This window comes from Theobroma umbraticum, unplaced genomic scaffold, assembly GCF_002168275.2.
Source record: "Theobroma umbraticum cultivar Fairchild unplaced genomic scaffold, ASM216827v3 scaffold_51.0, whole genome shotgun sequence".
Classification (NCBI taxonomy): Eukaryota; Viridiplantae; Streptophyta; class Magnoliopsida; order Malvales; family Malvaceae; genus Theobroma; species Theobroma umbraticum.
The window spans coordinates 8,035,042-8,059,747 of NW_018397260.1; the positions used below are offsets into that span (position 1 = coordinate 8,035,042).

At 36.0% G+C, this 24,706-nt stretch overlaps 5 protein-coding genes across 7 annotated transcripts in view; 2 read left to right on the forward strand and 3 right to left on the reverse strand.

Moving 5' to 3' along the window:
• The first annotated feature begins 513 nt into the window (after nt 1-513).
• On the forward strand, nt 514-1,189 carry EMB1793 (LYR family of Fe/S cluster biogenesis protein). Its single transcript, XM_021427924.1, has one exon. It carries the CDS (start codon nt 571-573, stop codon nt 1,039-1,041), a length of 471 nt encoding a protein of 156 aa, XP_021283599.1. The 5' UTR covers nt 514-570; the 3' UTR covers nt 1,042-1,189.
• A 127-nt stretch (nt 1,190-1,316) lies between these two features.
• Nucleotides 1,317-12,605, reverse strand: LOC110416086 (transportin-1-like). 3 transcript variants are annotated; one of them, XM_021427919.2, is made up of 29 exons: nt 11,814-12,601; nt 10,506-10,793; nt 9,946-10,035; nt 9,734-9,811; nt 9,565-9,645; nt 9,343-9,393; nt 8,863-8,948; nt 8,480-8,546; nt 8,336-8,392; nt 8,220-8,249; nt 8,020-8,079; nt 7,729-7,842; nt 7,357-7,470; nt 6,856-6,954; nt 6,393-6,518; nt 6,237-6,311; nt 6,040-6,111; nt 5,783-5,893; nt 4,991-5,074; nt 4,791-4,898; nt 4,080-4,181; nt 3,910-3,972; nt 3,760-3,834; nt 3,114-3,185; nt 2,892-3,016; nt 2,178-2,229; nt 2,026-2,094; nt 1,885-1,944; nt 1,317-1,792 (listed from the first exon to the last, which is right to left on the reverse strand). In XM_021427919.2, exons 1-29 carry the CDS (start codon nt 11,988-11,990, stop codon nt 1,709-1,711), a joined length of 2,670 nt encoding a protein of 889 aa, XP_021283594.1. In that variant the 5' UTR covers nt 11,991-12,601; the 3' UTR covers nt 1,317-1,708. The 3 variants fall into 3 exon arrangements, 2 of the variants coding, with proteins under 2 accessions (XP_021283594.1, XP_021283595.1); XM_021427920.2 differs by lacking the exon at nt 11,814-12,601 and adding an exon at nt 11,308-11,635; XR_002445143.2 differs by lacking the exon at nt 2,178-2,229 and having other exon boundaries at nt 1,711-1,792; nt 11,814-12,605.
• Nucleotides 12,606-14,506: 1,901 nt separating this feature from the next.
• Nucleotides 14,507-17,792, forward strand: LOC110416089 (2-oxoglutarate (2OG) and Fe(II)-dependent oxygenase superfamily protein). Its single transcript, XM_021427923.1, has 8 exons — nt 14,507-14,892; nt 14,987-15,071; nt 15,462-15,559; nt 15,793-15,890; nt 16,089-16,218; nt 16,382-16,569; nt 16,689-16,776; nt 17,347-17,792. Exons 1-7 carry the CDS (start codon nt 14,702-14,704, stop codon nt 16,760-16,762), a joined length of 864 nt encoding a protein of 287 aa, XP_021283598.1. The 5' UTR covers nt 14,507-14,701; the 3' UTR covers nt 16,763-16,776; nt 17,347-17,792.
• A 107-nt stretch (nt 17,793-17,899) lies between these two features.
• On the reverse strand, nt 17,900-20,639 carry LOC110416087 (Pseudouridine synthase family protein). Its single transcript, XM_021427922.1, has 8 exons — nt 20,201-20,639; nt 19,971-20,114; nt 19,632-19,862; nt 19,330-19,532; nt 19,164-19,242; nt 18,794-18,969; nt 18,596-18,698; nt 17,900-18,508 (listed from the first exon to the last, which is right to left on the reverse strand). Exons 1-8 carry the CDS (start codon nt 20,546-20,548, stop codon nt 18,491-18,493), a joined length of 1,302 nt encoding a protein of 433 aa, XP_021283597.1. The 5' UTR covers nt 20,549-20,639; the 3' UTR covers nt 17,900-18,490.
• Nucleotides 20,640-20,858: 219 nt separating this feature from the next.
• Nucleotides 20,859-24,706, reverse strand: part of CPK29 (calcium-dependent protein kinase 29) — a 4,271-nt gene continuing 423 nt past the window's right edge. The window contains exons 2-8 of the mRNA XM_089783571.1: nt 23,286-23,429; nt 22,728-22,880; nt 22,359-22,474; nt 21,908-22,078; nt 21,634-21,761; nt 21,383-21,482; nt 20,859-21,278 (exon numbers count right to left, since the gene is read on the reverse strand). Of these exons, the coding sequence (XP_089639697.1) occupies nt 21,210-21,278; nt 21,383-21,482; nt 21,634-21,761; nt 21,908-22,078; nt 22,359-22,474; nt 22,728-22,880; nt 23,286-23,429 (881 nt within the window). The 3' untranslated portion in view covers nt 20,859-21,209. The remainder of the gene's footprint in view (nt 21,279-21,382; nt 21,483-21,633; nt 21,762-21,907; nt 22,079-22,358; nt 22,475-22,727; nt 22,881-23,285; nt 23,430-24,706) is intronic.

The following is a 24,706-nucleotide window of genomic DNA, read 5'->3' on the forward strand; positions in this document are numbered from 1 at the left end:
GTCAAAGATTGAAACAACCTACCTTCTCCGGATTTCTATATAAGAGAAGATATTTAATGAAATCTTTTTCCTTCTTATAATATTTATAAGGGAAATGTATCCTATTTTAAAACATTAATATGCTAAAAAAAATTATGTTTCTTTTAAGACAAAATAAAATGATTTGAAGAAAGATGAGGCATTCTCAATAGTTATTGTGAAACTTTGTTATTCATATATTTTTTAGTTTCTAAATTTTAAAAAGTTATACTACTAATTAGTCAACTACAAATTAATCATACTTAAAATATTAGAATACTAATTTTAGTCGTACTATATTATTTTTATAATTTATTGATTGTTTTTAAGGCCTTTTGAGGTAAGCTTTTTGGGTTTTTGGGCTTTTGGGTGGGTGGTGTTCTGATTCTCAAAAATGGACCAAGCCCAAAACTGTTTTGGGCCTGAAACACAATGACACAGCCCAATTCCAACCGTTTACATTTGGCCTTACGGCTTCACGGCCGCAACCATCTTTTTGTTCAACCGCCTGGGAAATTAGCTTCGAGGCAGAGACAAAGGAAAAGCAGAAGAATGATCGCTTACGTCCGAAACTGCCGAAATTTAACGATCCGTCTGAAGCTTGTTTCTGGAAGCGACGTCGTGTTCATCCAGCGTTTCTTGCACAACGGTCCGGACACCGTGGAGGAGATTCTTGACAGACACGTGGTGAAGAAGGAGAAATCCCTAAACGACGAGGAAGAAGAGTTGCTGACTAGACGGCGACTCACCAGCACTCGGAGAGAGGCGCTGGGCCTCTACCGCGACATCCTCCGGGCGACCCGGTTCTTCATGTGGGCCGATTCGCGGGGCGTTCTGTGGAGGGATGTGCTGAGAGATAACGCGCGGAAGGAGTTCGAGGAAGCTCGGTTCGAGAAAGATCCGGAGGTGGTGACCCGATTGCTTATCGGTGGGCGCGATGCGGTGCAATCAGCTTTGGAGAAACTCGCCGAGAAGCAGAGGCAGCAGATTGAGAAGGAGAGGGGCGGTGGCGACGGACGGTGATTGATTCATTTCTCAACTCTTTTTTTCTTTATCAGATTATGATTACCTTTAAAAACATTTGTATGTAATCTACATGTTGTGTTTGTAATTCAATAACTTCAAATTGTAAATTTCGGTCCAACGTTTTAAGGTTCGAAACTCTCTGAAACCTTGGCTCTGGAAATGGCGGCAATAATTGGAAGGAGATGACTTTTTCAAGAAGCTTCTGCCATTTTTCCGCCATTGAAAACACTATCAGATTCAGACTTCAAAGAAAAATGACAAAATCCTCAGCATTTTGAAATTCCGTTAATTTAGCAAGGTGAACAATTCTTCGAAGAAGAAATACTTCGACACTTAACAATGATTCGGAATGCATGGATCGAACATACAAACAAACTTACAGGCTATGATGTTTACAATTCCTATGTCTCACTCTCTAATGATGACTTGGGCTAAATCGAAACGTGTATGAACCAAATCTGATGGACCTGAAGGATCATGATACGAGTCGTGTTAGGTGCTTCCAAAATCGCACCTTTTAGACCCTGCTCCCAAAGAAATGATCAGTTTTGAACTTCTGTTAAAGTGTTTGCAACGTCAACCCACAAGGAAAACTAAGCTTTCGGACCTCGTACAAGTCACAACTCAAATCCTCTATGTAAGCAACTCATGACCTCGGTAACTTTTATACCCCATAGTTTGACAATCTTTCTTTCACTTGCGGTTCCAGTGTGGAAAGACATTGTTCCCATCCTCCATCTTTGAGAATCTGTACATGTACATCTTCCTCCGGTTGGTAACGATATGATCTCCATCATCTAAGATTTTGAACCAAAGGGCACCAAAAGGGATGAAACATACCTGTTTATACCCGAGCAAGATGTGGCAGACTTCGTTGTGTAAGTCCTCGCTCCTCATTACCTGAGAGACAGACAGCATTAAACTTGAATAGAATAGGTGTAACAAACGCTCGAAAGTTAAATAGTTTGCTGCAAATATTACATGCCAACTTGCAATAGCTCTGCATATATAGCCCAGTGAATTTAAAGCCCCAGATACATTTGTTCGAACCTGCAAATATTTGACAAATTCTCCTTCAAAATTGCAATTACTAATATAATCCACTGAGAGTGTTTTTGAAACAAATCACATACAATTGCACAGAGACCATGAAAGGCATCTTCCTTCTCTATATCATCATGTATCCTGTCAGGAATTTATAATTCATAAGAAGCTTTTGAAAGATCATAGCAGCAACTATAGGGTGAATGATGAATGACAATTTCATGCTCAATGACTGAAATTTTGAGGAGTTGAGATGGAGATTCTGATGGTAATGAAGGAACAAGTAATTCAATTATCTATATTTCCCCATCCTGGCATTAATAGAGAATAGATCCAGCTCCACCTGTTCAGCCAGTTTAAGTTACAATGCTGATTCAAGCATTGGATTGTTTGAACTGCCTATTATATAAATTTATACGCACGTATGTCTGAACATGTACATTCCATTTTGGATAAACAATTCTTGCAACATCAGAATACAGATTCCATACTTTGGTAAGTTAATAATGAGCAACTCGTTCTAAAACTTATTTTCCTTGCTGCATTGATAAATTGCTTGTTTTGAAGGAAAGTTGTTAAAGGAAACTGTGTTTGTGTGTGAAGTGGAAAGCGTAAAGGGCAGGAGGATGTAATCTCAACTACAGTACAAATGTAACAATTTGTGGGTTGACACATTTCGAATTTGGCTATGGTTGATCCCAAATTTTCATAGTAAAGATTAGCTATGATGCAGGCTACCAGACATTATTAAACCAACAGCTCTTATACTAGCAAACGGCAACTGAGAAACAAAGGTACTTTACATGGATAAAGCAGTGCACCATTCTTGCATGAAATGCTCCACATGAGGTGAAACAATCTCTGGACAAACCCAAGCAAGCCTACCGAGAGTGATAGCACTATTTTCTACAAGTGATTTGTTGACACCCTGCCCAACAGCAATATGGAAATCTATCCTTTTAAAAAAGAAAAAAGGAAGAAAACAAACAGAAACTAGAAACAACAATAATACAGTTCAGTAATACCTCTGCATGTTGGAGAATTGGAACTATGCTCGAGACTACAGTCATGACATATGGAGAAACTTCCTGACCGACCTGTTAATTCAGTGTAAAAGATGTAATAACCCACCACTTAGTCAAGCATCATAAACTGTTTGCGAAGCCTTTATAAGTCCATCCTTCAAAAGCATGAGTGCTTCCCAGCAACAAGATCAAAGATGCAGTTAGAATTCACAAGTTCTAATCCTCTCTCAGAGTTATTCACATGCTACTCTCTCAATTATGGCTACCAATCACCCCGCTATATATAGAGTGAAAATACAGACTAAGAATCTAGATTAAAAAACCCAGCTCAATGTAACTCTTATTTGCCCTTTATTTTGAACTCAAATTTCCACCATCTACTTGTTAAATAAAGATGGTACTCACCCAAAAGTAAAAATAATCCATGCATTTATTTAACAGAAACAAGCATACTATAATGAACAGTTTGAAAAGCAAAAATTTCTACCGCAAAATTCTTCTCACTTGAAGATGGCTTTTATATCAAGAGCGCTAGTGTACATATACTTTTCTCTAATCTTACAAATGATAAAATCTAAGCTAGTTACTGATAAAACAGAATATGCATCAGTTTGACAAAGCTACATGATAGAGACAGGAAGCCAACCTTAATTGCTAATTCTCCAATAGCCCAGCAAGCATTGTTAGCCACTGAAATGGATTCTGTTAGCTTAGGAGTGCTCTGCATTTACCAGAAAATGTGTAAGGTTGGACCGCTCAAATAGATATCAGTGTTGTATAGTAGGCTTCACCTTACCATTTGTTTGGCTGCAACATTAAGAAATTCAGATAGACAAGGATGCAAATATGCCGGACATGCCTGTATATAAAGCGCTGGTACTGTTATGCTCTACAAACATAAAGGGATAAAAGCAAATCTGATAATCATATATAAAGGAATTTGTAAGGCATGCATTATAAACTCACTCTTGCAAGATCCCCAAAAAGAGCAAACGCACTTTGTTGAACATCAATAGAATCATTCATACAACATTGCAGAAGTTGGTCCCTCAAATTGCTTTGTGAAACCTGTAAAACCGATTTGTATCAATGTGAGCAACTGCACATGCACAAGATGAACAGAACATCTTGCCTTAGAACTCTAAACAAGGAATTGAACCCCAAGCACAACATTTTTCCTCAAACAAAATGTTAATCTCCATAAGCCATTCCCCTGCCCCTGGTGCATGGAGTTTCAAACACTGGAATGGCTTAGATCTTGAAAACTAGAATGATTCTTCAGAACATTTCCATTCATTTTTCATTTTAAGATACACTATCAGACCAACTGGGGCACAATATTACTGAAACCAAAGCCTGAGAGCAAAAGATTTTTGTTAGGATTGAAGCCCAAATGTGTTAAGTTAGGGTTCACCAAAAAAGAATCACGAGGCACAGAATGGCAAAATTTTGTATCAATCAGCAGCTAGTGGCATTGCAATCAAAAAATTGTTTGATAGTGGTATGTTCACAATTAAATGACAGATTTTGTTTTAATCGACTGCCAAGTTCTCATGAATTAATTTTCAAAACATCATTAAATGACAAGTTTAACAAGGACACAGATGCAAACAACAAATACCAGATGGATGCACAGTGTATATGACCAGAAAATAAAAATTTTATTAAGGTTGATACCAAGCTTTCGATGCCACTACCAAGACCTTCTGCCAGCCCAGAGAGCAAGTCTAAAGAACACACAATAAACTCTTTCTCATATTGCATTCCAGCAGATGAAGGATCAACCTGCAAATTAAGCATCAATCCTTAATCAAGATTCAAACAAAGTTGAAGTTAAGCACATGATAAAAGAAATGTAAACTGAAAGAAAAATCAACCTTTGCCAATTGCTGTGATTGGATAATCTTTATGCACCTTTGGAAAATTGGTTGAGCAAATTGGGAAAAACCATTTTCGAGTGCCTGAAAAGGACAAACCATAAAGATGGGTGAGTATCATTAAGGCTCCAATCCCACTTGATATTTAATCTAAAACTTGAAATCTTTGGACTAAGTGTGAGAGAGAAATGGATGGAAGGAGGGAGAAGGTGAGAGGGAGAAACATCACTTATAGTGAAAGTGATAAGCCTTCTGAGAATCCTAGTAGAGCTCATTGATCCCTTAGGTTTGAATTAATCTCATTGCCTTTACAATCACAGGGTACCATAGGTTCCATTTTAAAACATATTTTGCCAGTCAATTAATAAAGAGCATGAATTTATAATTTTATGCCCCAAAATAAGCACCCCAACATAAGCACAGGACAGAGAAGAACTAGAGCCAAATGATTTCTGGGTTTCTTTAAATTAGTTCGTCCTCCCCAGGCTTCATGATCAGTCACTATCAGTGCTAGCCATATGCAACCACGATGGCTAAACATGTTCATTTTAAACTCAGAGAATTCAATCTTACAATTCAATGGCAGTTCAATCATGTATAATTTGTAACAAAAAATCTGGACAGCAGAATGAGACTTTGCAATACAAGAATGTTAGAAAGGAAAATAACAATAACTTTTGTCACTTCATATAAATTGATACATGGATATTCTTGGATGGCTAAAAAGTTTTTAAATTACAGATTAGAGTGGCTTCTACAGTTCAACTCTCTAAAGAAAAAAGTGTGCCATACCTGTGCTATAGATGTAAAGCACTCTAGTAGCGGGAAAAGGTCTTTGTCTGCATCAGAAAGCTGCTGCCACTTTGCAATCAATGGAGGCATCAAAATCTGTAAATACCTGGGCTGCAATATAAAGATGGAAGTTAGCAGCAACTTTAGCTGATCATTAAAAGACCACAAGACCTAAGTTTTTATCTGCCATTTTTCAAACTAAACGAGAGATAAACAAGCCAAAATAGATAAGAACAAGCAAAGCAAGCATTAGATACCTGATTCAGCTCTCCTCCAACAGTCTCTGCTAAGGTACCAATAGCATCATAAACAAGCCGAAGGTTTCTTTTCTAAAAATTAGTTACAAAAACAGCTATTAGTAGAAAACAAAAAAGGGCAAGATATATACATTCTCTTATTGGTAAAACGAATAGTTCTGCTGAAGAATAAATTTATATGGAGCAGAACAAAAAACCTGATATCTTCCATAAGCACATAAAAGGTGTTGAAGAATGATTTCTAAGTGAGGTGTCAACTCCTCAGCAGCCTCCTGCAGAAATTATTAGCTCTTGAGCGCTAGGTGTGTATGAAGTAGAAATGTCATTTGAGGAATAGACATTATGGGACAAACCTCTTCAAGTGTAGCAAAAGCTGAACATGCAGCCTCTTGCACTCGCTTGTTGGTGTCTAAAATTCTACGTAAAAGACCCATAAGGACTTTATTGAATTGTTCATAACCTTTTTGATGGCCAATACCCTGAAATGAATCTATTTAAATTTCCACCTAAAATTGGTAATTTCTGCTGCTTGATTTGATGAGGTAATCTTTATTTGAAACTGGACAACATGAAAGCATCTATGGTAGAATGGAGAAAGAGAGATGTAGTATGTGTGTTAAAAGGACAATCTTCGTACGATAATATAGTAAGAGAATGCAAGTTTGGAAGATTTTCTCCCTATTTTGCCCACCTGAATAAGCATCACGCTTATTCCCTCTAAAGAATTGATGGACAAATTTTATGAAGTAAAGCATGCAATAAAACTATTATAAATACAAGAAATACTAAGCACTGCATAAGTAGAAATCTTCATACCTGAACAATAAATTTGCTGAAGCGAGAGAGTGTCCAACAGGTTATACTCCTAAGCAAAGGAAACTTATTATCAAGAAGAGGGAGTAGAAACTCTACAATCTGCACGTAAGGGTAATGAATTACTTACAGCAATCTAGTATTAATCATCAATATTTGCTACATTAACATCAGAAGCACAATTGCATATATCCCTGAAAAAGTCATATACATTCTAAACTTGTTCGTCTGTTGATTGACATTTAGCAGGTTCTAGAATGTAAAAGGAAAATAAACCAGTCAAGTGAAACAAAATTGTTTTGCTTTTTCATCCCTCTACTATGTTGACATGCATATGACCACATGCTCAACCAGAGGCATCTAACATGGTTAGTTAGACAAATGACAAGATGAACTCTGCCAAAAAGAGGGAGAAAAACAACATCAAAAAGATACGGAAGAAAAAAGCAATGCAAAAGCTCCTGATTATAATTTGAAACACTTTAACACCCACTGCAGCATTACCTCTGCTATATAAGGATAAAGACCTCTTATGCAACCCTCAGCTATGGCACCAAGAGCCAAGACTGCAGCTTCTCTTTCCTTCCAGCTGCCATCATCTGAGGTGGATAATTTTGCCTGGATTGGGAAATAACCATAATTTTGGTATTATAGGATTTAACATTTCAAAGACAAGCAGAAGCGGATCAGCAGAGAATTAAATCATTACAACAGTCAAATGTCCTCTCTGCTAACCACTGCAGATGCTTGGCCATACAAAACACATTCTAACACAAACCCCTCTACAGCATCATGCAATAGGGAGAATACAGGAAGACAGATAACTATTTGGTAATCACCATTACTATACCATATAAAATCCTATAGCATAATCACCTGAACTAAAGGCATTAATGTTGGAAGAATCTCATCTCCGTAGACAGTTGAAAGGACATCAAGGCTAGCAGCACTGCATTTCCTCAAGTTCCAAATATTTAAACTATCATCATCCTGCAGATAATAAATTTTTAAAGGCAAAACAGAGATGTCACCTCTGAAATGTGAAATTTTAAAAGTCAACATGAAGTCAATAAATTGAATTGTCAAATTCTTCAAACAACTGTATGTCTACATACATATGGGAGAAGGAATAAGTAAACCATACTAAGAGTTTAGCTGAAAACTCACATCATCCTTCATATCTTCTGATCCATGAAATCGTGATGAATGAAAACGAGGCTTAAGGTCCTACATGCGAGTTGCACAGTTCAGAAAGATAAAAGATCACCAGAGAAGATAAAAATATAATTATCAAACCTTACAAATAACTGGAAAAGTAAAAAGTAACATTTTACAATCAAAGAAAAAGACCAAAGAACTCTGAAAACCTGATCTCTATCTGGCACAGACCCATCCTCCTGCAAGTATAAGAGTAGAAGATAAAGATAAGCAGATACAAAGAACAATGACTGAATGAAAGTGATCATAATCCAGAAAGATTTACCTCAGAGTCAATAAGAGATTCATCATCATCAGCATAAACCATATTTGACAATAAAACCTAAGAAGATAAGAAACAAAGCAAGTAAATGAGTTTATCATTGTAGGAGTTAACAGTCAAAGACCAAGAAAAGGACAAAGGTTATACTGGAATTAGCTGTTGTAAAAACTCTCTTAAAAGCTCAGGGTTTAACTGTGCTTCACAGTATTCTGACCTGATAATCACAAGGACAAAAATTCTTAGCATATTAACTCCCTCCATAGATAAAAAGCATAAAAAATGCTAAAATGCTACACAGTCAAAATTTTAATAGTCTCATTGTATCAACAATCCACGCCAAATGATTCATACACTATAGAAAGTAAAGCAACTCTTCGCTTTCATTGATGGAACACAACAAACTTGTATGATCAGCATTCAGCATGTAGTTCCAGGAGCCAAAAGGCTCCCATGACAATCTTTAACATATGAAAGAACACCGTAACTAAAGTTCCTACCAAATTGTTGAGAGTAAGCTTTTATAGCTTTACCAGAATTCACAAGCTTCAAGAGCAACCTCATCATCAGCATCCTTGTTGGCTTGCAACATAAATTCAATCACATTCTTCAAATGTGGCTGTGATATAACATCAAACATTTTTTAGTAGAAGAGGCCAAATGTTGTGTGTCAACCATGAAAATGAAGATATACACGACATGAAATGGAAAAATGAACAAAATCATCAATCATGTCAACCAATAAAATGCCAATGTGACTCTAAACCGCTATTTGCATATTTCAATTAAAAACCCACAAACTAAGCTATAGAACTTGTGGAAAAGTGGCATATCCTCCCCTGACATGAAGAGATGGCGCACATTGATGTCATGAGTTTGATTCCACTAGGGTGCATGACCGTATTCAATGAGGAAGGGTAAAAAAGGGAAAAAAGAGCTGTTAAACAAACAAACATATATATGTGTGTGTGAAAATATTGCATTGGACAGTATGAAGTAGAACAGTCATATACCTCCAAAAAAGAAGGATTAACTTCAATGAGCTGAACAAGGGCTGCACAAACCTGTACCAAAGAAAAAGAAAATGTAACATGCACAATTATAAGAGTCAAAAAAAAAAAAAAGTAGATAGCATCCATCAATTCTGAAAAGTTAAGTGTCAGATAGTCTTTAACAAGGCAATTTAACAGATTGTTTCAGGTTGCAACATAAAAGCATGTATAGAACCAACTTACCAATTTTCTAACCTCTGCAACTGGATCGTGAGAAAGGACAAATAGACCCTGGAGGTACTGATCCATGGACAGATATAAAGCCTACAATGTATTCTACAACATAAATTAAGCAAAGAAAGCAACAAACTTGGGTTTGTCAGTTAGAAAGCAGAGTTCTCATCAAACTTACAGAGGGCATCAGCATAATGAACTGATTTACTGATCCAAGAGAAAGTTTCCTTAGAGAGGCATGCGGTGACTGGAAACACTGTTTTCAAAGGAAAAATAATAATAATACACATACAACTCAGTTATGAAGAACCAATTATGACTTATCAACAGACAGCATATAGGATGACATAAATAAAGTGTTCAATATGAATTAGAGAAGAAAATTGTCACCTGTAGTAATCTAGGTAGAAATACATCAATGGGTCTTTCAGATAAACCAGGTACATCTGAATCAAGCTCATGTGGTATGTCTTCACAGATCTATGTTCACAAGATCACAAATAAGCCATAAAATAGCATTTGGTAATTTCTACTTCTATAAAGGATGAAATGTCCTTGTCACATTTGTTACCGTATCAAATTCTTCACAGATGAATATTGTTCTCAAAGGAAATTCAATAAGACATGGAGCACCCATTTATTTAGAGAGAGAGAGAGAGAGAGAGAGAGAAAGAGCAATTAACGCTAAGTATTGCATCTAAAAGATCCCATTATTATCTGGAAGCTTCTGTAAATTAAGAGTTTTGGAGGGACAAAGTGGAAATTTCAGCAACAAGCTTAAGCATTGGCTTCAAAGATACTTCCCTTACTAATTAATAGACAATTTTAATTTGATTCAGTATCTCAAGCACAAAAGGCAAACGTTACTGGAACTTTTATATTGGTAAAGAATAATATTGTTGCTATTAATCTTCAACATGCAAATAAGAAATCAGGGAAGCAATTGTTACCTTTGATAAAGTATCCAAGGCACCTTCCATATGGTTGATGTCATTGCTGTCCAAGCACTGTACAAGTACTTGCAACAGCTCTGGCCAGCCAAGAATCCGTTCTTGCTGGACAATAACACTGATAATTGTCCCAACCGTATTCCTTATGTCCCTTTTTGCTTCCCCTAAACATGGTAACAACTGTGACTTTATATATTGCTGATATGCAGGATCTAGCAATTTGAAAGCACTTCGCAAATTATTTTTCAGAAGTAAACCAGCCGCCTGTCGAATTTCAACAGATGCACCCTGCTCAGAAAAGCAAGTACAAAGAAAACGCTATTCAGCTTTGATGGAAATGAGTTCAAAGACAAATAGCACCTCACAGCATGACTTAAAGCAAGGAAACATCGACTTTCAAACCATTAATTTCTAAGCTTCACAAAGATTAAAATCTATAAAATTTCGAGATCATTCAATATTATAGGCCAGTTCTTTGACAACCATCACCAAAAACGAAAATTAATAAAAGTACTCATTACACAAAAGAAATACAGAAAAGCAAATAAGGAACTCAAAAAGTTAAAAGGAAATCAAGCTCATATAAAGAGGATAAACAAAATCCAGATAGAATTGAAATGAGCTTCAATACACGTGTTGGAGTTTTCATCTTCTTAACCTTTCAGTTCTGACTTTTCAACTAATAAAGAAACAATTGAGATCAATCCTGAATATATACGTGTAATTCTGCTAATCCATATCGTTTGATTATATGCATTGCAGTATTGGGAACATCCTGTTACAAGAAACATCTTAACTATACCTAATAACAAGAACTTCCAAGTCAACCCACTTTCCAAACTTGAAAAACGCTTAAAGATTCATTCCCCTTCAGCTGCAATTCACAAATGTTGCTTGGCCAATCATTTATACATATTCTTTAACAAAAAAAATAAGCAAATAAATAAGGCAAAAAACAAAAAAGGAGAGAGAAGAAGTAATTATAGTATCTATAGTCTAAACAACCTAGCACAGAACTAGACAAGCTTAAAAGAGATGCTTCTTTCCCGGTTTAAGTAAACCGGTCGTCTCAATATGAGAGTAAACAGAGTTTACAAATCCGAACCCAATTCTCGAATTCAAACAGAAAGCTTATATAAAAATTCATCAGGGAAAAAGGATATAAACAATCAACAAGGAGCTTGACAAAGCTGAAACGAAGAAAACCAAAAAAAAAAAAAAAGGAGAACGAAAATTAACCTTAAAGGAAGGATTTGAAAGGCATTAGTTGGTAAATAATTGGAGTTTGATGGAATGAAATAGTAGTACCTGAGCATGAGCAAAGATAAAAACGAGGTATCTGTTGAAATCGGGGAATTGGCTGTAATGCTGAAGTTGTTGCCAAATACGAGGCTTATCAGACGTAGGCGAAATGTGCTGTTCCAACACTCCGCATATCTCCCTTAAACCTTCCTCTTTCGGTTGCCATGTTCCCTGACCTGCCATTTTCAACGCAGACTGAAGAGGGAGAAATTTTTAGCTGATGTTTTGTCTGGATAATTGTAACAGGTGATGTGTCTTTTCGGCGAGGAACACGACGATCAATGTCGACTGCGCAAGCAAAAGAGACCAGAGCCAAAAGAAAACTTGCGAGGCTGGTTTTGTCGAAATTTACAACCGTCGCACCCTGCTTTCTTTCGTATTTCTCAAATAACCCACTGCAAATTTACTGCCAGTTTCAATCTTCTGCAACCCAAATATCTGTTTGGATCACAGGATATTTACTAGTTGACTTACTATTGCGATTTCGACTTTTCAAGTCACCCAAGGAAAGAATCGGATTACCACTTTATTCCTGGTAAAACTTGGAGACCACTTTCCAGGAAACATCAACAACTGATCAGAATTTTAATTTTCTGAATCTTTTATTGGAATTTCAACTTTTTCAAAGTGTTCTAGAAGAAAGAGATACCGAGACTGCCACTCATCTGCATTTGCTTAGAACTTGGCAACCAGTTTCTAGGAAGGAGCCTGTACAATTGCAAATGCAAGGACTTCTGTTAGAATATCAATCTTGCAGGTCACCTACGAGAAGCATACCGATTCAACTCATTTCTAATTTATAGTCCCTCGTTCCCTTTCATTTATTTTATTAGTAATGTTTTTTCATCACTTAATATTCTTTTATTTTTATATTAAGAAGTATGGAATAATATATATTAAGAATTCAACGATTTTTGCTAAAAATATTTAAATTTCGCAAACATAAAAAGAACAATAGCATGTTAATTACAAAACACACATTCATCTCTATTCTAAAGTTTGAAGTAAAAGACAGAATTGTCATCATGTCATGTCTTTTTATTTCAACTCATGATGAACATTCGCAAAAGCATTGTTGCCTATGTTACCATGTTTGGTAACGATGATTTGTCAATTAAACGAGAACTTTGCTGGTGAGATGGCGATTTGCATTTCTATGGGAATTTGTGGGCATGGTGAAAAAATCATGTATGGAATGGTCATCTGTCCAATCACAGATGTTGATGTTTCATTTTGATATTGTCATCATCATCATTATCAACTTTTCTTTCAAACTTTTTGATGATTTTCATTTGACAATACATAATCTCCCAAGAATTCATGTACATACTATCATGTCATGTGTATATACATATAAATGTCAAAATGTACAATACATCACATGTTATAATATGTTTAAATTAAATAAAATTTTACAATTGCAACTATTTTTTATAATATCATTACACTGTATATAAATAAAGCAAGAATATATATATATGAAAAAAATGAATGTTTAAAAATTTAAAGTTTGAGAATATTTCTAATGAATTTAAAAAAATTTTAAGCATGTAAGATTAAATTTTTAAACTTTTTTTCCATGCCACGCGTATAACAAAAATGGTAATTTGTTAAGAGATGTTGCAATATTATTAAATTAAAAAAAATTTTCAAAGTAGGAGTAACTTATGTTAATTTATTTCACTGACCAATGGTGGTCTTATTTGTTATTCTAAGTGTTAGGGATGAATATTAATTAATTTCAACCAAATAAATTAAATCCAATTGAAATTGATATAACTTGTTTAGTTTTGATTTTAGTCGATTACTTGATTTTGTTTATTTGACTATTTCAATTGATTTTTTGTATCTAAAATTTATAATAAAATCGATTGAGACATTAATTATCAATAATATATAATTAAAATATATTATATATAAACATAATTAATATATAATATAAAATATTAATAGAAATTATAATATTTTCAATTAATATAAAATATTGAAAAATTATTTGTAAGCTATAATAAAATTAATTACCAAAATAACATCATGTTTTCATATAATTCAGTTGCTATGGAGGCAAATTTTGTACATAATTATAACACATTTTATTTGTTTTATGTTATATACTATATATATTTACCATTTTCATTATTTTGTCATATTAGGATTGATTTTAATTTAAACATTACATCGAGGTATTATTTGTTTAGGCACATTTTATGCTGGTTCTTACATTATTCTGGAAAACTAATTAATATTGAAAATTATTGAAGCAATTATGTTGCCATAACTTAAATTATTAAAGTTATATTTGTTCTTACTTTCTACTGTTTTTATAATTATCATAACTTAAATTGCAGTTTGATTATAATATATTTTATTCATTTTACATTGAATATTACCTATTTTTATATTTATTTTTATACATTTATATTAACATTTTTTTAAAAAAATAAATTTGTTGTTATCATTCAATTTATTTGCGTGAAATTATATTTTTCATTTAAGAATACCCAAGAGTTGTTTTAATAAAATTAAATTACTTTAAATGTACTATTTTATTCAAAAAACAACAACATTTCACCGAGCATTACCTTTGGTGCATTGTAAATTGTACCAACAAAAAGGGTTCTTTTGTCATTGCGCAACCTGCTTCGCAAAGACTCGACAATTTCGGAAAAGCTATAAATATAAATATAAATGTCGCGCTCTTAAATTAGCTCAGCGAAGTCGGTTAGTCCTCAAATGGTTCCGTTTTCAACATTTACGAAGAAAAAAATTGTCAAAGTTCTTAAATCTGTGTTCTACCAAAACTAGGGGTTTGGTTTTCTTGGATCGATCTTTAGGGTTTTGAGCTTATTGTTATTATTATTATTCTTATTATTATTTCTTGGTTTAATTCAAGAATGGCGAAAGTGAGACATTCTCGATTACAAGCGAAGAAATGGTCGACGGTAATGCTTGTGCTGTCGATGCTGTTTATGTTAACGGTCGTTTTGTTGATGCTTTTGGGACTAGGGATTTTCTCTCTCCCGATGAGCACCGACGATTCTCCGCCCAATGATCTTACTTCTTATAGACGCATGGCTTTTGAAAGGTAACGCGGTTTCCATTTTAACGCATTGATCACTTTTATTAATAGCGATTTATTTTCTGATTTGATTCAATATTTGGGCGGGATCGTGCTGCAGAGGAAAAGAGTTGGGGAAGAGAGGTGAGCAGTGGACTGAAGTCCTTTCTTGGGAGCCTAGAGCTTTCATTTATCATAACTTCTTGGTTAGTTTCTTTTTTCTTTTAATCTTTATTTATAAATTACTTTTGTGCTAATTAAATCAGAGATATATCAAGGTTTCATTCGTCATTGAGATTTTTTGGTTAGTCTAAACAACCTGAAATTGCAAATCTCATCTCTCTGAATGTATATGCTTACGTTAGGAACTTTTGTAATTAAAGGGAATTGACGAGAGCAGTAGTTATTCGCACATGCAATGTAGATGGGTTGAATTAATCGAATAATTTATGAAGGAAACCTTGTAAAACCCTTCTTATTGTTGCTGAATCGGTATATTTCTGGGCACAGCTTGTTTCTGTGATCCCTTTGTTCCATCACTGTTTCTCTTTACGGGTTGTTGCCTTGATTTTGACTCTTTATACCCATTTGAGCAGTCCAAGGAAGAATGTGAGTACCTAATAAATCTTGCTAAACCTCACATGGCAAAGTCCACCGTTGTTGATAGCAAAACAGGGCAGAGTAAAGATAGCAGGTTTGCCTTTTCTATCCACTCACCTCTTCCTTTTTTTTTCTTTTCTTGTGATTATAAATGCTAAGATATAATGTTCTGATATTGAACATCAATACTCCTCTTTATGCTTTTTATTTTTTGTGAAAGCTATAGTGCTAAAATTTGTCTGTGGAAACCCTCTATTGTTTAAAGACCAATTATGTGTTGAACTCCTAATGTTACATCTTATGACATTTGGCTTATGTTGTTTGCAGGGTTCGTACAAGTTCAGGTATGTTTCTGAGACGAGGGCAAGATAAAATCATTAGGGACATAGAAAAAAGGATAGCAGACTACACTTTCATTCCTGTAGGTATGAGATTCTAATACTAAGCTAAACCTTCAATTTAAATTTTTTACTCTGAAACAATTTGTTGAACTTTTCGTTTTGCGAAATCTGTTTCCTTTTTATTTCTTTTGCAGTTAAATGGATAGTCCTTGTTTTTCAATCATTACGTTTCTTTTGCTTATCTCTCCTTCGATGACTTCAAGCTAACATTGTTGTTTACAGAACATGGAGAAGGTCTTCAAGTTCTCCACTATGAAGCTGGACAGAAATACGATGCACACTTTGATTACTTCCTTGATGAGTTCAACACTAAAAATGGAGGCCAGCGGATGGCTACTATGCTTATGTATTTGTAAGTTTTATAATTTTCTCAATACATGTCTATGATGCATTCCACACCCAATTTTGTTTAGACACTTGTAGCACAGGAACTTCTTTCCTCTTTTTCTCCTATCTTTTTTTTAAGATGGAAAAGGATTTGCTACCTCCTACCTTAGTTTCTGCCACTGATGCAGGTCAGATGTTGAAGAAGGGGGTGAGACAATATTTCCAGCAGCCAAGGGAAATTTTAGTGCTGTGCCTTGGTGGAATGAATTGTCTGAATGTGGTAAACAGGGTCTTGCTGTGAAGCCGAAGATGGGTGATGCATTGCTGTTCTGGAGCATGAGGCCTGATGCGACGGTAGATCCTTCAAGTTTGCATGGTTTGTAGTTGACCCTTTTTCCAACTATTTTTGGGTTTATCTTTAGTTGTGGTTCAAGAATGATTAAGCATTTAAATAAACTAATGAGTTTAAATCTGTCTTATGGCTGTTGATGCCAGGTGGATGCCCTGTGATTATGGGGAACAAATGGTCCTCTACAAAGTGGATGCATGTTGAAGAATACAAGGTTTAAGCTGCCCTATATAGGTACTAGTCTATGCCAAAGGTAGTAGCTGCATGAAAGTCACTGCTGTAGTTGGTTTGCATCCAGCCTTTTGATATACTTCTTAGATGGTCATGATGCCTTTTAAGTGTATACCATTAAGTTTCTCATTGAAGAGTTAGCTTTTCTTTTTCCTATATCCCCCAAACTTCTTGGAAAAAATATGAGATTAGAGAAGTGTGGCATCCTTCAAACAATGAGAAGTTTATAAGCTGAGTTAGTTAGCTTTTTCAATGATATGCCACATTCCTGGATGCTAGTACTGCCTTTATGCTGGGATTCAAGGTCAAGGATGTTTTTTGAGGTCGTTGAGGGTGTAGATTTAAGTGAAATAAAGGCATGCAAACATTAAGTGAAATAAAGGCATGCAAACACAGAAAATGCAGAATTATTGTAGCTTGGCTCGGTTGGTTTTTTTCTGGTGTCTGGTTTTGAGGATGAATGACCTTATTTATTGATACATAAGTTGGTTAATAACTAATTAGTAAGTAGGAAGGTACGGCAGTTGAATTGGTTCTTTGTTAATTGGATGCATACTGCTTTTTCCTTGACAGGACGCCAATTACACGTCATAGTGGTCCACTGCTGGGAAGGTGTGGTAAATGGTGATGGAATTTGATACTAGTTGCTGTGTGCCTCTATCATTTAACTTGTAACTCAGGTCCATTATTCTTTTAGTGGATGGGTATTTTGTATCTTTTGACCTAATTGCTAGGTTGAGAAGTACCTGTCCTCACATTTAGTTTTTCCATTTACCTACTATCAGCATCCTGCGCTAACGAGAAAATATGATGTCATAGTTTAATAGAGATAAATTAGGAGATAGGAAGAAGAATCCAGGTGATGCATTGACAGCCTGACTGTAAAGTATCAAAAATAATCATGAATACAAGTCAGGTTTTACCTCAAGCTCTTCCTTGCGCTAAGAAATTTTAATTGCTTGGAGCCACTGAGTTAAGTAGATGGTTTTAATTACAGGTATTTGTTAGAAATACTTTGCTCTTTCTTGTCCATCCCAATTTTTTTTAGTCTTTCTATTGTTGACAACTGTATTATCCCCAATTTTGGTATTCAATCTTTGACCTGTATGAACTTGACCAAAGGTAACAACCAGCCACTATTTTTGGTAACTTAAGGTTGTATATTTGATCCAAAACCATCTATTTACATGTTAGATAAAGGCTGAAAAGAAACGCCTCTGCCATGAAACAGAGTATTAATCATCAGGATATGCAAAGATGGTCATGCTCCTCAGTCCTTCCAAAATCAGATTCTTTCACTGAAATGTAAGTAGTCCAGAAACGTATGAAACGAATTGGATAATCAAACTCCAATGCAAGTAGTCCAGACGAACTTGATAAATTACAGTTTTGGCTTTAAAGCCATTCAAGATTAAACAAATGCAACTGGTGATTCCTTAGCTCAGCTCAAGGAGAAGAACGGGGCATCACTCGGATAGAGATCTTATATTCTATCTGTGACGAGGCAAGATTGACTTGATAGTTCGAGACATGATCAGTGATCAGACACACCTATTAACTCCTTATCAATACAGGCATCATTAAGCCCTGATTCGCTGATTTAACTGTAGGAATGGTCGATGACATGCTAGAATCATAACCTCAACAAGAGTTATCGGCTGATTTTCCACATCCATGTTCATGCAAGAGCTTTTGGAGGCCGTGAGAATACATCTGATTATTCCTTAAGAGTAGGCTGCAGAGTAGACACTTGCAATTAGTAAGGCAAATTTCTAAAACTCAAAACTCTAGTCAACAACTGACATCTCCACGAGAAAATTACCTTCTCTGTGCCAATTTTACGAAGATGACTCAATATTTCAGCAAAATCTGGAGGGGGTTGGCATGAAAAGTGCATCATCTCCCTTGAGTGTGGATGTTCAAAACTACAAAAGAATAGGCAGAAGCAAAAACTTTCATCCCTTTCTTATGGTTATGAAACAGAAGCAAATAAATTAGTCTAGGTTTTCAATCCCCTAACCCAAGGACCAAGGCATGAAGGTATGGCCTCTCCAATCTAGAAACCAGCCGTGAAAGTTGGTCGTTATAGTTAGGGGGAATCCTGGGTCGAAGCAATGATAAGGCCATGCTTTTTGTCCCTCCATACACCTCATCGCCCAATAAAGGAATTCCCATGTACTTTGCATGCGCACGGATCTACGTCACAAGCGTGACAATGAAACAGATTATGAACGTAAATTGGAATGACGTGAGTTCTTTTAGCCGACAATCATACGGAGATGGAATATATGAAGAACAAAAGTTACACCAGTATTCATTCATGACGAAATATGCACTCACTAATTGCTTAACTATCTATAGAAATTCTCAAATTGTGTGTTAAATGGTACCTGATGAGTACGCCCAGTTTCCAATCTCCACTGAATCAGTGCGGCACCACCACCAGCCAGTACTTGAACTACTTTGTATCTGATCAAAAGGGAATCTCACTCATCTTTCTCCAATAGTTATTGAATTAATCACAGTAGAACAATGTAATGAAGGACCAGAAATCACCTACTAGCAGCATGACGAGCCCGTCCATGATGATTTAGTCCTGGTACAGCAATCATCCGGACGCGGTTATTTGAATCACGACCGATCGGAATGTCCACACGTCCGGCAGAAGGTGAAGGCACCCCACAAGTAAGACTGATGTACACTCTCTGGATCGTATGTTGCTTAAACTGTTCCGACAAATGGGAATGGGAGTGTTCATCCTGCCATTACCATACACCAAGGACAACCACAAGCTAGTTTTGTAATTAGCGCAGCTGGAAGCAACCAAGAAGAAAAGAGGAACAAACAAAATTACTAACCTTTGCAACAACAAGCAATCCACTGGTGCCTTTATCCAATCTATGTACAATCCCTGGCCGAACAGAAGCTGCTGCACTTGCGCCATAACAGAAACCTTCATCATCATCAGAAATATCCTCTGTGTCTGAAAGAACTTCCTTTCCGGACAATGCCACTGTGGGTAAACTGCAATGGTGAAGAATTCCATTTACTAGCGTTCCAGTAGCATTGCCAGGTGCTGGATGAACAACCTCAACAAAATAAAGCAGTGCTATTTGCAAATGTCAGAATCTTACAGGTTACAGCCCAAAGTGAAGTTCGAATAAAACATTTTTTTTCCGAATCTTGAATTAAATTACCAAGTGTGGAGGTTTGTTAACGACAAGAACATGGTCGTCCTCGTAAATTATATCCAACGGTATGTCTTCAGGTTCAGCTCTCAATGGTTGCAGCTCTGATATTACGCAATGAACCTTATCCCCATGTCTCAGGCCATGCGAGACCTACTCAGAAATGAATAGTTAAACCCAAAATTATCCAAATGATTTCACTTTAGAAATTTAATAGTAGAAGCAAAAAAATGAATTACTTTGTCGACAACGCGGCCATTGACCGTCACCAGGCCTGATTTTATACTGGATTGCACTCGAGCTCTGCTGATGCCTTGAATTCGAGAAGAGATCCAAGAATCCAGCCGAAGCTTGCCTTGCTTGGTCCCATCGACGGTTTCTTCTAGTTGAACGCCGGTATAGCTGGTTCTATTCGGTTCTTGAGTCTGGGCGGCGCAACCGGAACTGGTTCTGGCTCTGGCTCTAAGGATTCCGGAAAGAGTAAAGGGAAGTAATTTAGGATATCGAGGGGAGAGGAAGACGAAAGAAGGGGAGATTTGGAAGGCTTTTGTTGAAGGAAACAGGCAACAAGAGTAGAAGGAGACCATTCTCCTTGTACGCCCAACTCCAACTCCCACGCCTCAGAGTAGGGCTTTGTAGAGAAGAAACGATATTTTACCTTGGGGCAAAGTAAATATATCGTTTGTTCTTGAATTTAGCTAAGATAACATGTTAAATGAAAAAATTATTTTAGAATTTTAAATTATCCGATATAGATATTATTAAATGCATCCCTATTTTCACAAATATTCTTTTTTGGTCATAATCAATGATGGGATTTTATCATTTATCATTGCATGGCAGATTCTGTCAAAGTCTCAATCATTAGAGATTTTGATTATGGTGGTGGATGATAGTATCAACAAAGGTAGTTTCATTGTCCAATCCCAAAAGCAAATTTTAGCAGAATAATCTCTGAGACAGAGAGAGATTAGAATGCAATTCCAATTCTGTTTCCTCTTTTGTACACACAGAACACAAACATTGCACAGAACTGAGATGGGCATATTTATACAAAACAAACAGAATTTAAAACTACACGGAATGAGTTTATTCACAACCACATTTGCAGGATTGTGTGGGGAATTGGTATTTGAAGATAGAAAGAGCCAGCCAAGCTTCTGGATGAGTTAAACAATGGGAATGTTCGTGCAGATGATTCTAATTTGCTCTGGCCCTGTTTAGTTTATTCATGGTGCAAGCAGTTACTCAACTGTCCCCATCTTGAGTTCCCCTTTTCATCATGGCTAGAAATTCCTCATAGTTGATTCTTCCATCCTAGAGTCATGCATCCAAACACCATTTTAAAGACATTATATGAAGAATAAAAGGGAAAAAGTAAATAAACAAAAGGGTTATTAGGATTCAGAAAAGAAAATTACATTATCAGTATCCACATCCTCAATGACTTCATCTATTGTAGCCTCATCTCCCATTCCGTACTCAGTCATAGCTTGTCTTAATTCATCTCTTGTGATAAAGCTGAATGGAAATAATAATAGTCATGATAAAGTCAATCAAAACTTAGAATCATAGGCAGAGTTCATAAGAAAACTGGATGGTTCCCGACAAAACTTGCATTGCACAATAAATTAAGAGGAAACAAAGGAAGGAAATACTGCAGTACACTAACCCACTGTTATCCTTGTCAAAGAATTGGAAAGCCATGTATATGTTATCTTCCCTCTCCAGCCTATGTCGAGGCATTGTAGCAGTGATGAATTCAATGTAATCAATGCTTCCACTCTTGTCGACATCAGCCTGGTAGAATAAAGTTTAGACATTCAGAAGTTGCCATCTTGTTTTTGGGTGCTGGGAGGAATTACATCTCAAGGATTGTTTCATTAAGTGAATGCTTTTTGTAGAAAGAGAGGGTGGGAGGGATTATATAATTAAATAACTCTTACGGCATCCATAAGCTGCTGTATTTCTGCTTCAGTTAGCTTAGATCCCAATCGAGCTAATCCAACCCTGAGTTCTTCAAGTGTTATCGTACCACTGCCATCAGTGTCAATGTTGTTGAACATCTGTTTCAAGCCCTTGACCTCTTCTTCTGATGATAGGGTTTCTGCTATCACCTACCAGCAACCCAAATTTCAGATAAAGATATCAGCTGGCGTGAAAAAGAACGAAAGAGAAAGAAATTTGTATTTTTATGCTTGAGTAAAGTTCAAGAATAACTTCTCAACACAAAGCAAATGTGCACCCAGGTGGAGCAGTGACTGATTCAAGACAGTAAGATAATAGCCCCACATTATGTACATTGAGTATGTTTTTATCCAAGAAATGTAATCTAATAACAGTTGAGCATGCAAGTTTGACATGAGTACAAAACTAGAGGCGTTACTTGGATCATACCTTTAAGGCAAGTTTTTTGAGCTTGTTCATTACTCTGAACTGCCTCAACCTGCTAAGAACAGCACTATCCATAGGTTTGTCAGATGCATCACCACCCTCCTTAATCCAAGGATGTTCTGGTTCAAATACACAACATGAAAAACATTAATGGCCCACTAATTATCTGAATATGTTCTGCATTAAGGATGAATCTGATATTCAAGGTTTTCAATCCAACTCTGAGATGATCCAAAGTTGAGATGATTGAACAGAATTCAATATGGTTTTCCAAGCCCCGCCTCCTCCCCCACTCTCTCTTCCTTTCTGCGCTCACTCTTTTCTTTGTCTAGAAGCATTTGCCTAGTCAAATTTTCAGAAACACGTGTTTACCTAGAGCTTGGGCAGCTGTAATCCGGTTCTTAGGGTCCCTTGCTAGCATCTTCCTTAGGAGGTCCTTGGCACCATCAGATATAGATGGCCATGGCTGGCTTTTTAAGTCAAGATTACCTTCTAAAACTGCTTTAAAGATTTCTTTCTCAGTCTCTGCACCAAAATTATTTATTAACAGATGAAAAAGGTGTCAGAACCAAAGTCAAAACTTTTTCCTTATAGAAAAAGTTAAATTCTCAGAATGGCAAGATATTGACTCCAAATTAAGTTGAAGTTAAATCACTGTCAGAAAATTAAGGGGATACAAAAACCAAGTGACAGCATGAGAGGAGAAGTAGCAAGTCAGTTTGAGTCCTCCAATTCATATTGTTTGAATTTTCATGCATATGTACTACTTTAATCAAGTTCCATCTGAACGGTGATTGATTGTTCTCATTTCAAATTTCTATGGTACCTCACAAATCCAAACAGGAAACATTTTTGTGTTTCCCTGCAGCGTTCTTGTAGCAGAATTCTGAATAAATCCAAAAAAATAAATAATATTTTTTTTTCACATACCACCCCAAAATGGAGGCACTCCACTAAGAAGAATGTATAAAATGACTCCAGCGCTCCACACATCTATCTCCTTGCCATATTTCCGATTTAACACCTCCGGTGCAACATAGTATGCACTTCCAACAAGGTCCTTGTACAATCTACCTGAAAAGTTAGGTAAAATTCAAGTGCTCGGTAGGGTTAGAGATTATGAGATTCATGCTTATTATAAGAATCAAATGCACAAATAAATTCCAGAAAATCAAATTGAAAAGCCAAAAAAAAAAAATGGTTGTAGTCTTACTTTTTTTTATCCATCATTCACTCGTAGGAAAAGAAAATGAGAAAAGAGGCTAATATACTCACATGGGATGTCATTAACTGATTTGTATTACATTTTCTGATGAAATTCCATCCAAATTGCATCTATTTTGGTCTAGTTAATGTTAATCTTGATAGTTCAATAGCAATGACCACCCAGTAAAGAAAGATATCTGAGTCTGGGGTTTGCCCAAAAATCTGAAGTACACGGTGGAAAGTTACAGGCTACAGCAACCCTATTTTGAACACTGACAACTATAATCACATCATTTAATTACATTGGTTTGACGCCACACAGTGAAAACTTACAGAGGCAATGCTGCAATGCTAACCCAAAACAAATTGGTATGATATTACATTCAATCTAAATCATTGAATCATTAAATCTGCCTGAACAGTTTATCCTGTCCATGGGTTATTTGGTGGCATCAGGTCAGGTAACTTTGCAAGATGATAGAGATTTTCCTCAAGGAGCAATTCTCGTGCATGGGCAAAGACAGCTGTTGCTGTATTGCCGCAACCCTACACAGTCCACACCCTTTCCTTGGTGGAATCTGATAGAGATAAATCAGTGCTTCCACCCTTAGAGCAATGGGTCTAGTCTTGTGGACGTAAAGAAGGCTCGCACCTGGTTTTGTCATGAATCATGATGCCATGAACCTACCACGTGACTCTTTTTCTAACTAGCCTAGCTTTTTTTCTGTCGTTTTTCTTACTCAATGGCTAGAAATTCTTACTTATCCCAAAATATCATTGACTTGGCTGACCTGTCCCTGTCTTCATTGACTTGGTGCGGTTGACCCATGATTGCATCTAAAAAGAATAACGTGCAGAGTCCGCTTCCAGCTCAACTTGATATACTAAAATTCATCCATTTTTATAATTATCGAAAACAATTTAATCATATTAAACTAAAACCTGTCCCTGCCTGGAAATTGATTTTTTAGCAAATTTTTTGTCGAAGACTTTGCCTGGCTTAAAAATGAAATAAAAAATAATAAACACAAAATAATTTGAAAGAGATTAGAGATTTGGATCAAGCTATGATCATGTCTAACGGTATCAACTTCGTGACAAAAAGGAATGAAAAAAATATATATCATCCAGGGTTTGGAAGTAAT

Bases quoted from the DNA above. Each gene is read 5' to 3' on its own strand.
- EMB1793 (XM_021427924.1), top strand. From the start codon at position 571: ATGATCGCTTACGTCCGAAACTGCCGAAATTTAACGATCCGTCTGAAG.
- LOC110416086 (XM_021427919.2), bottom strand. From the start codon at position 11,990: ATGGCAGGTCAGGGAACATGGCAACCGAAAGAGGAAGGTTTAAGGGAG. The intron at 9,646-9,733 runs GTAAGTTTGATG...AATACATTGTAG, and splicing joins TCATTATGCTGATGCCCTCT to GCTTTATATCTGTCCATGGA. The intron at 2,230-2,891 runs GTAAAGTACCTT...AATTCCTGACAG, and splicing joins TGGTGCACTGCTTTATCCAT to GATACATGATGATATAGAGA.
- LOC110416089 (XM_021427923.1), top strand. From the start codon at position 14,702: ATGGCGAAAGTGAGACATTCTCGATTACAAGCGAAGAAATGGTCGACG. The intron at 15,072-15,461 runs GTTAGTTTCTTT...CCATTTGAGCAG, and splicing joins TCATTTATCATAACTTCTTG to TCCAAGGAAGAATGTGAGTA. The intron at 15,891-16,088 runs GTATGAGATTCT...TGTTGTTTACAG, and splicing joins CTACACTTTCATTCCTGTAG to AACATGGAGAAGGTCTTCAA.
- LOC110416087 (XM_021427922.1), bottom strand. From the start codon at position 20,548: ATGGTCTCCTTCTACTCTTGTTGCCTGTTTCCTTCAACAAAAGCCTTC. The intron at 20,115-20,200 runs GTAATTCATTTT...ATTTCTGAGTAG, and splicing joins ATGGCCGCGTTGTCGACAAA to GTCTCGCATGGCCTGAGACA. The intron at 19,533-19,631 runs GTTAGTAATTTT...TGGTAATGGCAG, and splicing joins GATTGCTTGTTGTTGCAAAG to GATGAACACTCCCATTCCCA.